The 15,667-nt window shown below is 32.9% G+C and overlaps 2 protein-coding genes across 2 annotated transcripts in view; one reads left to right on the top strand and one right to left on the bottom strand.

The window, feature by feature from the left end:
• The first annotated feature begins 940 nt into the window (after nt 1-940).
• On the top strand, nt 941-13,222 carry LOC132724151 (NADH-cytochrome b5 reductase 3-like). Its single transcript, XM_060708973.1, has 8 exons — nt 941-1,086; nt 3,411-3,602; nt 4,210-4,222; nt 5,129-5,235; nt 5,938-6,067; nt 6,549-6,718; nt 7,109-7,208; nt 10,927-13,222. Exons 1-8 carry the CDS (start codon nt 1,063-1,065, stop codon nt 11,097-11,099), a joined length of 909 nt encoding a protein of 302 aa, XP_060564956.1. The 5' UTR covers nt 941-1,062; the 3' UTR covers nt 11,100-13,222.
• Nucleotides 13,223-14,986: 1,764 nt separating this feature from the next.
• The window catches only part of LOC132724146 (dynein axonemal intermediate chain 7-like), a 34,228-nt gene continuing 33,547 nt past the window's right edge, over nt 14,987-15,667 (bottom strand). The window contains exon 21 of the mRNA XM_060708968.1: nt 14,987-15,407. Coding sequence (XP_060564951.1) covers nt 15,270-15,407 — 138 coding nt within the window. The 3' untranslated portion in view covers nt 14,987-15,269. The remainder of the gene's footprint in view (nt 15,408-15,667) is intronic.

A 15,667-nucleotide genomic window follows, 5' to 3' on the forward strand; every position in this document is an offset into this window, starting at 1 on the left:
GAATTGTCCAAGACATAACTCGGAAATCATAAGAGATATCATCAAGAAACTTTGTAGGTTGATAGATCACATTGATTAGAAGTTCAGTGCAAAGAACTGTAACTCTGCCTTGCCTAATTTTGGAATTATTGCACTTTGAACTTTTTCCACAGACATAACTCTGAAACTACAAGAGGTGTACTTTCCTGTGTCCAAAACCTATTCGGGGAGCATCACCCGGCTCAAACCGGGCTCTTGTTTTTTTTGTTTTTTTTCAGGCCCCACATGGGGTAACCCCATTTATTCGCTTCGTCACATAACCATTTGTGGGTCGAAGCACATCCCACAGTGGTTTAACAATTATTTATTTTCATGCATATGAACGGTTATACCAGATGTGAAACCAATGTAATGAAAGAAAAAACAACAATTACAAAAAAAAACTGACTTTCCTGATTTTGTTTTATTTTTTGACCTCTGGATGAATATTGGTGTAGTATCTTAGGTTTTTTCTGGCCAATTTTGATGACCAATAAATTGGGGAATATTGGGTCATGATTCCAATGCCCAAAAGTATGTTTTTTTTCCAATTTTAAGGAGAAAATTCCCAATTCAAGGAACAAAAAATATAGAGAAAAAAAATATTGTCATTTTGTTACATTTAACTGCTTTGTGTCATAGCAAATTGGTATCTTGTATTCCAAATTGTACTATGTGCATATGAGTAAAAAATATAAAAGTAGTTTAATTAACCAAATTTTAGATTTCTTTGTCTTATTTGATGTATGATTGTATAATATGTTGTCAGTTTTTCCCAAATTGTCTAAAACATTGTAAAAATTTCCCATTCACTGGGGGTAGGGTCATGTTCCCAAACTGCTGGAAAAAAAACTGTTTTATGTTCAACAACTGTCATGTCAGTTACACATTTTGATGACTCGCTTTCTTTGTAGTGTAGTATAGATAAGTTATATACAGTATAATCAATGATGTGTGTAACATGACACTTTCAAGGTCACTGAATCATACTTCATTTATGTGTAACCTCTAATAGTTTGGGATTTAGTATAAATTACAGACAAAATGAGCAGTACAAAATGGATGTTTGTAAGTTTTTATAAACTTGTTGATGTATACATGTATTTGAATATGTTAGAATATTTGCCAGATAGCCTGTAGGCTGTACATTAGTGTATAAATAAGTAAAGCAGTTTACGCTTTACACTGCAAATGCAATTAATCGTAATTAATGTGGAAATGTTTTAATTAAATTACTCTGATAATATTATTTATTTTAATAAAATGATTAATTAAATGTATAATTAATTTATAATTGGTGGTTTCTTGTTTGGGCAATAAGGAAAATAATTAATTTTCTTGTTTGGCATTTATATATATTCCAAAATTGAACATGTATTAACTTACTATAGTAGCTTTATAACCACATCTCACTGAATAATGTATGATGCAACAAATATACATGTCAGTTATCTGGCAGGTGACCACTAAGTTGGGAAATTGATACCTCAGTGACCAACCTAGGTAATATTCTAGCAATTGCACAGAATGTCTTTTTGCAAAGTTTTATATATGCTACTGTTTGCTACATAGTTGTTAAAAAATACTTCGTAATTATATTGAATTGTCAACTATTCTGTTTTCTTATTATTTTAATTGTTTAATTTCAGTTCAGGTAATTGATTACTTAAATAGTTTTTGTATTTTCTGATCGTAAGATCAGTAAATACATAGCTAACATCCACGGTCTAACACAAAATTTCCTTACAGTCCTAACAACGCAAAGTAGTTCTCACTCAAAACTGCTTAAAAACCAGCAATTTAAAAGAAAGAATAGTTTTTAATGTAGGCATTTAACAAATTACAGTGCATTAAAAGTTTAGATTAGTCAATAGAAATATGAGGTTACAATCACAAATTTCGCGGATGAATATCTTTTTTACCCAATGAAAAATGTTCGGCTATTTCCGTAAAGCTTCGGATTATCATGAATATCATTTTAATCAATGAAAATGCTATTTTTAGCTATGTCGATTAATGAATACTCCAGAGCGTAGTACACAAATAAATCTGACTGTCGAGTAGTGGAATATATACATGTCGGACTGTTTTGGCGAGAAGATTTTCGCTAAATTATTTTCATCAGTGTTAAACAACAGGTTTATCGTGAACAAAATACCTCGAAATTAATAAGGATTGCAAACACGAAATGGAAATTCTCAATTTAGAATTACATAATGTATTCGTTTTTATTCAAGGTACATATGTATTACTTCGCCGTGGTGCAGAGGTAAGCGGTCTCGTTGAGGGTGTGAGAGGCCTATGGTTCAAATCCTAGTCGAGGCAATTCTATTTTTTTTTCATGCAAAATTCCATATGTATCAATCTCAAACTGTTGTAGAAGAAAATCAAAACGCTGTCGCTGCGTAAGATGAATTATAGTATATAAAAATAAACTTATACAGGAAAGTACATACAGATAGTCAGTATGATTTAGATTGCAAAGATCAGAAAATACCATAGAGCTGCAGCCCTTTGATTTTTTTATCAGTTATTAATTGCTTTCAAATAATAAACAGAAAAATTGTAGAATTTATAAATGTTATCTGACCAAGGTCTGATTTAAAACATGATGTTTCATTTTAACATCTGAGGTCTTGATGGGAATAAATGAAATAGAGATGATACCTGAATACAAGGGGCATTATGAGCTTATAATATTTTAGTACATTCATGTATACATAGGTCCCAGTCTATACATCAAACTGCAACAAAAAACACCCGCAGTCTTGGAACCATTATCTAGAGATCACACAATGTATATTCTGAGTCTCAGATACATCCTTAACTTATTATATTAAAATAAGTGAATAACTTGATCCAATAACAATGTATTACAGTTACAAATTGTTCATCCAGGGCATCATAAGGTTCCATTTCCAATCTTTTTTTCCCAATTTCCAAAAAATTCCCCACAGCTACTTAAAAAACCCACTTTTCAATTCTGAGAGAAATTGAACTGTTTTAACTTGATAGCTGGAAAAGGCGCTGTTTTTAGGAGAGCCGGTACAAATATAATTACTGGGTGCAGTATCATTACTTGGTGCAGTATCATTACTGGGTACAATATCAATACAGGATACAATATTAGTACTGGGTATATCCTTAAATTTATAATAATTTATAATAAATGTAGTGGCAACTTATGAAGTCAGTCCTAATAAGTCTAGTTACCTCCCTTGCCTATCAAAAACCCATTTAAACTTGGGTATTAAACGATAAATACTCTTTGATAAGTTAAACTAGATAGCAGTGGTAAGTTAGTGAGCTGTAAAATCTACAATAAAAAGTTAATGCTTTAGTAAACACATGACCTTGTACACATTAATACATTTATTTTTATATTCACACAGGCTATCCCTGTTCTGGTTGGAACAGCAATTGTTGCTACTACAGCAGTTGTTGCCAAAATGTTCCTGTTTGGAGACAAGAAAAAGAAGAACCCAGTGACTCTACAAGATCCAACTGTTAAATATCCACTGAAACTTATAGATAGAGAGGTAAATTGTGAGCAAGTTTTTAAAGTTTCATGTTGTCATTTCCTGGTTCACATTTCTGTTCTATTTGGAATTAAATTTGATATGAATATAAACAACAAGTTAAATTATATACCAAGTTAGGTATAGAATTTTGATAATTTTTTAAGTGTGGATTAAAGTATTTGGAATCAATCATCCCTAATAACATTTAGCCTGGGCAACATGTTACCATCATCATCGATCATGATCAGAGGTACATTGTCATTGATTTCATGGTTGCAGGATTCATTGGTTAATTTTTAAATTTTATAATTGATACGTTTTGCAGTCTATTTATAGATTTTAATGTAATGTTTAAAATTGTTAACATGTGCAATTGCTAGGAAAATAACCACTTTTTATGCTCTCAAATTTACATGTATATTGGTTTCAAGGTCAAGTCTGTTCCATGTAACAGTTACTGAATATGAATAATTTTTATTTGTAGGCTATTTGTAAATAGATTTTTATGAATGATCAGGAATTGATAACTGTGTGCGTTCAAGTTTGGTTTATTCTAATTAGCATGTAAATGATTAGAAAATTGTTATTTGTCATATTATTTTTTCGATTTTAATTGTTTCACAGGAATGATCATGAAATGAAAGTTATTTGTCTCTTCTGGAACATTTAGGTTTTACCTGTAGGTCAAGGTAATCAAAGACCACTATAAACCTTTTATTTATATATTCTGAAGTCTCGTTTTTGAAATACTGTTTTAATGTGTTCACTGTATATTGAACGATGTAGTTAAACATTGGTAGCTTCCTTACAAGGACAGTTGTACCTTGTAGCAAAGAACTGTTTGTATAATTATTATGTTGAGTCGGAAATTTAGATTGTTTCACGTAATTATACCATAATATGTGATGTTTTGCGAGCATTTGTCACTAACTGATCATTTTAGCCTAAATTTACAGAAACGTGTTTTGTAAAGATTCAGTTTAATACAGTTTGGAGTAGGACAAAGTAAGAGTTGTTTCACTGTAATGAAAACCAAATTATGTTGATGTTCCTTGACGGCATTTGTACCTCAACTATCATTTTAGCCCTTAACATGCTGAAAACGATTGTGATTTTCTTTTTGCCACCAGTAAAGGGTTTGACGAGTGTGTACATCCATACAGTCTGACAAGGCTCTATAATGTTGATAGGTCATAAAAAATAGTATTTTGATATTAGTTTATACAGAATTTTGGTTTGATTGTTTAGACAGCTTTAAGTTTATAAACACACTTCAGAATCTGTTCCTGAACCAAATAGAACTGAGCAATGAGTGTTAAGTTTTTTGTCCTTCATATGAACCTTGTCAGTATTATACCTTGTCATGTGCTAAGAAAATTGCAGGGTTAGGATTTAAATTCTCTGTGGATGTTTTTCACTTGGAATTTTACGTATGCATTAAGTGTAATTATTGCAAGTCACTAAGACCCACATCTCAGCATTGATATTCATGAAGTTATTTCCCTTTTATTTATTTTGCTAAGTGCTTAATGGAATTTCTTGCGCTTTCATAATTTATAGACTCTCCTCATATTTAATGTATTTTTCAGGTCAGCATATTTACCTGTCAGCACGTATTGATGGTCAACTGGTCATCCGTCCGTACACACCTGTATCTAGTGATGATGATAAAGGGTACATGGATCTTGTTATTAAGGTAGGGTAGAGTTACAGACATTAATTATAAATTTGAAATCATCTGTGTTATTACATGTGCAGGTTGCTCTGCTTATTTTCAAAATGGATTACAAGGATACTTAAATTTGATTTGTATTTCAATGAACCACCAACATTAAGCTAGCTGGATAGCTTCCTCACATGTAAAAGAATCCATAGTCCTTGTTAGGATTCAATCCTACGGCGGTGAGGGGCAAGTGGTTTAAAGTCAAGATTCTTAACCACCCGACCACGGATGATCCCTGTTTGTATGTCTGGTTTTATGGCAAATTTAACACAATTTTGGTCATATCTTGGGTGGTCGATCAACCAAATTGGTTTTTCTGGATAACTAACCAGTAATTACCAATTGCTCTCCACAAATTATTTATAACTTGATTTTGTGTATCAGGTTTGAGAGAGATATTGCTATTAGACTCAATGTCTGAGAACAATCGTCACAGGGAAATATCGTCTCGCCCGAGGATTGTACCAACAACCACTAGATTACAAATCTGTTGCTCTCCCTATTGAACTTAGTGGGAGCATGTTCTAATATGACAAGGAAAATACACAAAAACAATACTTTACAGAATTATTATACAAATTGACAGTCTGTGTTAATTTTCCTTCATAAGTTTACTTCAATTTATCTTTACAGGTTTACTTCAATTTATTGGTTTACTTCAATTTATCTTCACAGGTTTACTTCAAGAACGTGAACCCGAAGTTTCCCGATGGAGGTAAAATGTCCCAGTATCTGAACAACATGGAGGTCGGAGATTATATTGATGTCCGTGGACCTAGTGGACTTCTTGTTTATGATGGATGTGGTAAATATTCTAACATTTTTTCTTGCTTGATTTTGAAAGAAAAATGGAGGATCGAACCTACTCAACCATGGTGTCTAACGTGATTTTAAAACAAACTATATTTCTTAGCTTATTTTATTGTCACATTAATGTGTTTTAGCTATAATGTGCTTAAAATTCTGGCATCATGTTACATTTGGCTGTTGACAAAAATTATTGCACCATCTGACATAATTAAATTGTGCTGATTTGTTAAAATAAAGTTTTGTACTTGAATATTTCTGTTACATCTGTGATTTATTTGTAAGAAAATGCAAAAAAATTACACTAGTTTATCCGTTTAAAGCTACAATGATAGTTAATAATTGGCTTGTGATAGTTATTTAGAAATTATCAAAAGAAGGTTGCAAAAGCAGGTTTTTTCCATTAAGGCTGTTGAAATAATGATGATTATAATGAAATAATTCCATGTTAAAATAATTCCATATTATTTTTTCTACAGGTGAGTTCAAGATCCGCCATGATAAGAAGTCTGATCCCCGCTCTGTCACTGCCAAGAGGATCGGTATGATCGCTGGAGGAACCGGTATCACCCCCATGTTACAGTTAATCCGTCAGATACTCAAGGACAAGAACGACAAAACTGAAATGTGTTTACTCTTTGCTAACCAGGTATCAGATATACTCCTGTATTATATACTATGCTTCCAAACGTTTTAATTAGCCAGTATGTGTCTGAAGAAAGAGTCGAGCTCTAATGATCACTATGTTGATGTTGTTGTCTTCCTGCAAAAACCAGGGGTCACTGCTTCACTTTGATCGTTGGGAGAGGTGAAATTCCTCAAGCCTAACAGCCTCTTGATTCTCACTGCTTAAATCAGAAATAATGTGGGATAAGTTGTTGTTCCCATGTGGAGAAATTTGTTATTACCATTTATTAGTTGTTCAGAAAGCTGGTACTACATATGCTTTCTTGAATTGAAAATGTCAGTATTTTCTTCATAATATTTCTAAGGAGTATTATAAATTTGATAATTAATTTATTCAATATTTGTATCTCAGACAGAAGATGATATATTATTGAGACCCGAGCTGGAGGACTTGCAGCAGACGTACGGTGACAGATTCAAACTTTGGTTCACCTTAGATAGACCAGCTGATGGTAAAATATTTGAAATATTTTGACAATTTGTTATTACTTTCATACTTGATAATTTTTGTGCAGTTATTATGCAAATTAAAGACTTTTATTACCTTATTGATATTGTTTAATCACAGTTGACGAGTAACTGAAAATAACTGAGAAATGAATTAAATACAGTGCACAGATAGATCTAATTATTTGATTCCTCAAGTGTTTCTTTTGAAAGAATGATTATTGAGATTTTTTACTGAAATTCCAAATTATCAATCTTTGTAGAACATACTTAAGTGTATTTAAGCATGTTCTTACTTCAATACAATAGTGGTATATGATACTTGATTGTTTATATAAAGCTCTGTGGTTTGATTAACCAAAGACATGAATTAAATTATGTGAATTTCATATTTTAAGTTAACCTATCATTAATTACATTGAATAGTGAAATTGGCTCAATTTCCATATCATTTGTCACTGGCATTCAGCTCACTTGCCTTGTTGGTCATCATGTAAAATTACTGTAAAATAATCACCTGAACAAAAAATAATATTCAGCACCTGTTTACCATATAAAATCTGTGTATTATCATGTATAATGTACATGTATATTTTCAACTATCAACAAGACAAATTAGCCGAATGGTTTTAACTCTTGTACAAAGTGTCAGATGTGATACGTGCTAATTATAGAAGTTATTTTCACACTTTGCCCGAACAACTGAAAATATAATGTGGTAATTTGTTTGGGTATATTTACCCTCATAATAACCTTAGGCTTGTATAGGCGAGTAAACACTTCATTTATAACTTGACTGTTGTTACAAAAAAATTACCACCAGGTGTTAAATAATTATGTCATCAGTTAAGTGTAGAAGTTACTTCACACAGGTCTTAGGATACTATATTTATACCCCCAAAAACGAAGTTTGGGGGGGGTATATAGGAGTCACCGGGTGGTCGGTCGGTCGGTCCAGACGTCCGTTGCATTTTCCTTGTCCGGAGCATAACTTGAAAACTAATGGTTGGAATTCAATATAACTACATACAATGGTCAAGCACATTGAGAGGAAGTGCAGTGCACAAGAACCATAACTCTATCTGGACTAATTACAGAGTTATTGCCCTTTGTTACTTTTCCTTGTCCGGGGCATAACTTGAAAACTACTGGTTGGAATTCAAAACAACTTCATACAATTGTCAAACACAATAAGGGGAAGTGCAGTGCACAAGAACCATAACTCTATCTAAAGTTATTACAGAGTTATTGCCCTTTGTTGCTTTTCCATTGCTTTCTTTTTTATACCCCCGCACAACAAAGTTGTAAGGGGGGTATACTGGAATCAGATTGTCCGTCCTGCCGTCTGGCCGTCCGGCGTCCGTCGGTTTTTTCTTGTCCGCCCAATAACTTAAGATTCCTTTGACCCACAGTCTTCATATTTGGCATGGAGGTTAGTCGTGATTAGTAGATGACCCCTATCGATTTTGAGGTCACCAGGTCAAAGGTCAAGGTCACAGGGGCCTTGACTTCAAAAAGCTTGTCCGCCCAATAACTTAAGATTCCTTTGACCAACAGTCTTCATATTTGGCATGGAGGTTAGTCGTGATTAGTAGATGACCCCTATCGATTTTGAGGTCACCAGGTCAAAGGTCAAGGTCACAGGGGCCTTGACTTCAAAAAGCTTGTCCGCCCAATAACTTAAGATTCCTTTGACCCACAGTCTTCATATTTGGCATGGAGGTTAGTCATGATAAGTAGATGACCCCTATCGATTTTGAGGTCACCAGGTCAAAGGTCAAGGTCACAGGGGCCTTGACTTCAAAAAGCTTGTCCGCCCAATAACTTAAGATTCCTTTGACCCACAGTCTTCATATTTGGCATGGAGGTTAGTCATGATAAGTAGATGACCCCTATCGATTTTGAGGTCACCAGGTCAAAGGTCAAGGTCACAGGGGCCTTGACTTCAAAAAGCTTGTCTGCCCAATAACTTAAGATTCCTTTGACCAACAGTCTTCATATTTGGCATGGAGGTTAGTCGTGATTAGTAGATGACCCCTATTGATTTTGAGGTCACCAGGTCAAAGGTCAAGGTCACAGGGGCCTTGACTTCAAAAAGCTTGTCTGCCCAAAAACTTAAGGTTCCTATGACCCACAGTCTTCATATTTGGCATGGAGGTTAGTCATGATTAGTAAATGATCCGTTTTGATTTTGAGGTCACTGGGTCAAAGGTCAAGGTCACAGGGACCTTGTCAAAATAAAGCTTTTCCCCAATGCCTGTCCAGAGTGTATTGATTTTGACATTTTCACATTTGAAGCATGTAGAATACAAAACTTAGCAATGCACTGGCTTAGTCACCTCAGATTTGGCAGGGTGGTTGTCCTTGAGTTCTAAATGGCCACTGTTGATTCTGACAAAGTGGTATGCGGGGGTATTCACGCCATGATAGTGGCAGTTCTAGTTTTGTCTGGACCATAACTTGAAGACTAATGGTTGGAATTCAATATAACTACATACAATGGTCAAGCACATTGAGAGGAAGTGCAGTGCATAAGAACCATAACTCTATCTAAAGTAATTACAGAGTTATTGCCCTTTATTACTTTTCCATTGCTTTCTTTTGTCCGGACCATAACTTGAAGACTAATTGTTGCAATTCATTATAACTTCATACAATGGTCCAGCACATTGAGAGGAAGTGCAGTGCACAAGAACCACAACTCCATTTTGACTTATTACAGGATTACTGCCCTTTGTTTCTTTTCCTTGTCCAGAGCATGACTTGAAAACTACTGGTTGGAATTCAAAACAACTTCATACAATGTCCAAGCACAATAAGGGGAAGTGCAGTGCACAAGAACCATAACTCCATCTTGACTAATTACAGAGTTATTGCCCTTTGTTACTTTTCCATTGCTTTCTTTTGTCTGGACCATAACTTGAAGACTTATTGTTGGAATTCATTATAACTTCATACAATGGTCAAGCACATTGATAGGAAGTGCAGTGCATAAGAACCATAACTCCATCTTGACTAATTACAGAGTTACTGCCCTTTGTTACTTTTCCTTGTTCAGAGCAGGACTTGAAAACTACTGGTTGGAATTCAAAACAACTTCATACAATGGTCAAGCACAATAAGGGGAAGTGCAGTGCACAAGAACCATAACTCCATCTTGACTAATTACAGAGTTATTGCCCCCTTTGTTACTTTTCCTTGTCCAGAGCATAATTTGAAAACTACTGTTTGGAATTCAGTACAACTTCATACAGTTGTCAAGGACATTAAAAGGAAGTGCAGTGCACAAGAGCCATATCTCCATTTTGACAAAATACAGAGTTACTGCCCTTTGATACTTTTCCTTGTCCGGAGCATAACTTAAAACGTACTGGTTGGAATTCAAAACAACTTCATACAATGGTCAAGCACAATAAGAGGAAGTGCAGTGCACAAGAACTATAACTCTATCTTCAGTATTTATAGAGTTATTGCCCTTTGTTCTTTTTCTTTCTGGACTTATTACAGAGTAATTCAATTAAACTTCATCAATGGCCAACCACATTGAAAGGAAATGCAACATACATGAACCACAATTATCTTTAATTGCCCACAACCATAACTCTATGTTTCAATTCTATTACAAGGTATTCTGTTACTAGTAACATCCTCATTTCCAAAGCAGACTTGTGGGGGTATTAATCACATTTAGTGATAGTTCTAGTTTACATTTATCGTTTGCAGACTGGAAGTACAGTAAAGGTTTTATCAGTGATGTAATGATAAAGGAACACCTACCCCCAGCGGAGGAAGGCACCATTGTTCTGATGTGTGGACCCCCGCCCATGATCAACTTCGCCTGTCTACCCAACTTGGAAAAACTTGGTTACAACTCCGATATGAGATTTGCCTTCTAGACAATAAATATAGAAATTGTTAGATACTTTTATCAAAGATAAAAAACCATGGCAAGACCAGTCCATTCATGCTGTTTTGTGATTGGTTGGTTTAAATTGATAAAGAACCAATCAAAATATAGGAATTTAGACTGGTATACAAAAAAATATTATTTTAATTTTGGGAATTGTTTTTCTTTGATATTTGTATATCTATTTGGTGCATATCAACTTACTATTTAATACACGCTGTAGTTATTTATCAAATTGTTAAGTTGTGACCTTTAAAAGTGCTACAAGAATTTAAAATATTGTTGTCATAGCAATTTTAGTTGTTTTAAGCAAACAGTTGCATTAGCTTTGCCAACAAAAGTGATATTTTCATTTAAATATATTAAAAATTTCTTTGTATGTTTTAGTGTTAGATAGAAATATTTATGCATCATTTAATTTATACCTATATTATAGACATATTAAAGGCTTAAGTTTTTAAATTGTTATCTTGATGTCCAAATAACGTGATAGGTATCAGTTAAATTTAGAAAATGAACTCGAAATAAAATGAAATTGTAAAATTATAAATTGGGACCACAGACATTTGAAATATATGGACAGAGAATATTTATGCTGAACAGATATAAAAAAAACCATCTTAACTGGGAAATAAGAGATCTTCGTATATTTATTCAATTTAACAATGTTAAAAAAGGATAAAGCTGTGAAGTGAAATTTTCAATATATATTTAAGTGTTAGGGAGCCTAATGAGCATGCTGAACATGCATGTAAGCTACCAAATTTGTACTTTCTCAAATAATGATATCTCAGTGGAAAATTCCCTCTCACATGAAAAAAAATGAACTTAAAAATAGGTAAACGAAAAAAACTGTGGAAAGGAGGTACATGTATATGGTTATATAGTGAGCAGCTTATGGTTATGTCAATATTACCTGACATTGGTCATTATTTACCGTTCATTAGGATTTGTAGTTGTCATAAAAGTTGTTATTAACAATGGGTGATATGGTTTATATCTTATTGAAAATACAGGTGTATTACTGGATAGTCATATAGGTTGTGATATCTACTGAAGGCTTTATGTAGCTTTGTTAAGAGATGTACATTGTAATTATAATACTGCGCATTTGTAACGTCACTTTTCATTGGATAATTGTAACTTATATATAATCCATATACATGGCTGCAGTAAATTTTTTTTTTAAAGTAATTTTCGTTTTCTTCCAATAAATTAAATCTGCTGTCTTAAAAATTCTTTATAAATATGCCTGATATGTTATATGGTTGTATTTAAATGGTTGTTTGCAATATAACCTTCGTCTAGAAGCTTTGGTTATATAACCTTACAACCTTTTAATAGTGAGGTATATAACCTGTAAAGACATCATTATAACTACATAATTATATATAACTACATGCAATAACATATGGGTTTCAAGCAATATACACTGTATAATGTACAATTATTATTTTTTAATTATATCAAAAATTTTCAGCACTACACATATGCATAGCTCTGTGTACTAAATGAATATTTATTAACATTTTTAGTAACACAAAGTGTTCATTTTTGCTGAATGAGGCGAAAATTTAGAAACATATGCTGTATAATAAAAAAAAGAATGCATGTTTAAGCTATTTTAGTGTAAAAGTTTTAATTTATTCTTTAATTAAAGCATGATTCTTCTTATATTAAAAATTAAATCATATACAGATCAATAACTTACAAAATTGAAAAAAAAGTGCTTTTTATACTGTGATAATTTGACATCAGGGTCTGTCTGTGTTAAAATATTTGTTTTGTTTTGTTGAAGACTGGTCAATGTGCTTCAGTGAATTTGAAATGCTGAAAATATAAAATTGTTAGGAAAAAAAGTATCTTACACTACATGAACAAAGTTCTTGCCTATAAATATTCCAGTCTAATGCACAAAAAATTTTATGTTGTGCTAATTTCATCTATTTACTGACTCGTCAAATTCTGCAGTTATGTTGTGCAATTTCTCAGAGGGAAAAATTCCTTTTTGCATTTACAGTCAGTCAAGTGAATGTTTGTTTAGAATGAATATTTTGTATTTTTATATTATGCACATTGGCTTATGTAACTTAATAAATCTTGTAATATTCAGTATATAGTTTGTGATTATACATGTATATTTTCACAAGAACCTTTAACCTTTCTTGTACCCTCCTTAAATGAAAGGAAGTCTTACTGTTTTGAATGTTCAGACCATTTTTGTCAGGGTCTTTTTGTCGGTTTGCTTCTAGTTATTGTATCTAAATCTTCCAAATAATATTATAATGCCTTGTTTAAGTGCATAAACTGCCGTAAAGCTACATTTGACTGTATGTGGTGGAATATTTTCTGATACATTGATTAAAATTATGTTAAAAGTAACTAAACATTAATTTCTGGCTATCAGGCGATGTGTGATGATATATATCATTGCTATACTATTTTGTTAGGGAAAGTCTTATTTTGTTTTCAGCTGATCTTGGTTTGCACTGGCCGCATGCTGCTAGCAGGGTAAAGGTTGAGATACATAATGTCTAGAAAGGCAGATAAATGTCATAGTATCTAACTACCTATGTGTTAAACATTTTGTTGATAATGATTTCACCCAATACCAGTAGTATAAGGTAGTCCATATTGAGACTTAAGGTTCTTTCATGTGAGGTAGCTATCCAGGAATGTCGGTGGTTCTTCCAGCACCTGAAATCTTCCTCCACCAGTAAACCTGGAATGTTGCCATATGACCTATACTGTGTTGGTGTGACGTAAAACTCAAACAAAAACAATTAATATACCCTGCCAAAGATAGCTTTACAGACTAAGAAGTTCTAGTCATGACCTGGCCAAGGATAAACCATGAAGATTCAATCAACAAATTGTGCGACTGCCAGAACACAACCAGTTTTCCTCATTCCTGTATGTCACTATAACTGAAGTGGTCAAGAGTAGTTGAAATAAACTTACCTCGTATCAAGTAATGTATTAAATGAACTTGTCCAGCTTTCAATCTTGACAAAACCTATAATTTTTAATAACCAACAGTGCCGACCATGATCAGAGAGCACAGGCCTGCAGGCTGATCTTGGTCTGCACTGGTCACATACTGGTAGGTAAAATCTGTTGTCTTTATCAGGCTATTGGTTAATGCTTTTTTTTCACATTTGTGTTAAAACATGTTTAAACTACTGGTGGATATGGGTGAGAGAAGAATATAAACAAAATTCATTCAATTTTATTCAAAAACAAGATACAGTCGCATCACAGACAAACATGCTTTCTATTAACATATGCAATAAATATTAAGAGCAATTTTATTTTCTCTAATTGTTTCATACTATATCATATTATACAAAAGGTTATTTTCATATGTGAGTTATTCGCAGTGAATGATAGCAAATATATCTCACTGACAAATCCTAGTATTTCATGAAGTAGTATTATTACAGGTGACTATGATATTTCACCAAATAAATATTTTATAATAATAATATCTTTCATATTTTGCGGTTCGGATCGGAATATCCATTCCGATGGGCGATTGACCGAGGGACGGATATTCCGATCCGAACAGCAAACATATGTCAGATATTTTTTCTTGCATATTCTACCATATTCCATTATATTTTAAATTTTTTATCTTTATTTTAAATGAAAATTTATATCATTACAACCGTAACTACTTTCATTCAACAGCGTATGAATTACAAAATCATTCATAACGGTAAAATGACGTCATCTTTATCGTGCCATTGTACAGCACGCGACTCATCTGGAACCCCCCATGCCAGATGAAATTTCCGGCATGGGTAAAACTAACGGAAACGCCAGTCTGATATGCAAGAATATCACAGTTTAATTTCTGGACGGAAAAGTATATTTATATATAAATATATATCACTTTTTCATAAAATATATACTGTATGTATTTAACATACTTAAAAATCCATCTTTGAAACTACATTATAAACACTTTCAGTTTGTTTGAATAAATAGAAACAGGAACATTCTTATTTCACTTCATTATCATTAAATCAGTATTTGTTGTTATTCAATGATCCATATTAGACTGGTTTGTATGTAATTAAGAACCTGGTAAGGAGAAAAATTATGTTGGACACAGTCTGCAAATTCAAAATAAGTTGGACTGCATCTAAGACATTAATTAAGCATATGTGAGAATTTTGGTAGCAGACAAAATTTGTTGTACACAGTCTATAAATTCAAAACTGGAATCTGTGATTCTATCCTTGGCATTGGAAGATGCAACACTCATCAGTAAATGGTACAAGTTAGATTTGAACTGAAATAAATAACAAAATAAAGAATTAATCATTTGAGCCCAATCGTTTATAATAAAAACTTAACTTCACCAATTCTTTCCTAATGTTAAGTTACTTTGCTTCCAAATTAAATTTTCTCTGCTTTTGTTTTTCAGTTTTTGCAACATGTTGTAATGTACATGTAATTCTTTATAATAACCCTTTTCGACCTTGACCTTGATTTTTCGTTCTCTCATTTATAATCTGCTCATGTGATAGTTCAATAAATTCACAGACCTAT

The sequence above is a fragment of the Ruditapes philippinarum genome, unplaced genomic scaffold (genome assembly GCF_026571515.1).
Source record: "Ruditapes philippinarum isolate M1 unplaced genomic scaffold, ASM2657151v2 ctg90_1_1_1_1, whole genome shotgun sequence".
Lineage (NCBI taxonomy): Eukaryota > Metazoa > Mollusca > Bivalvia > Venerida > Veneridae > Ruditapes > Ruditapes philippinarum.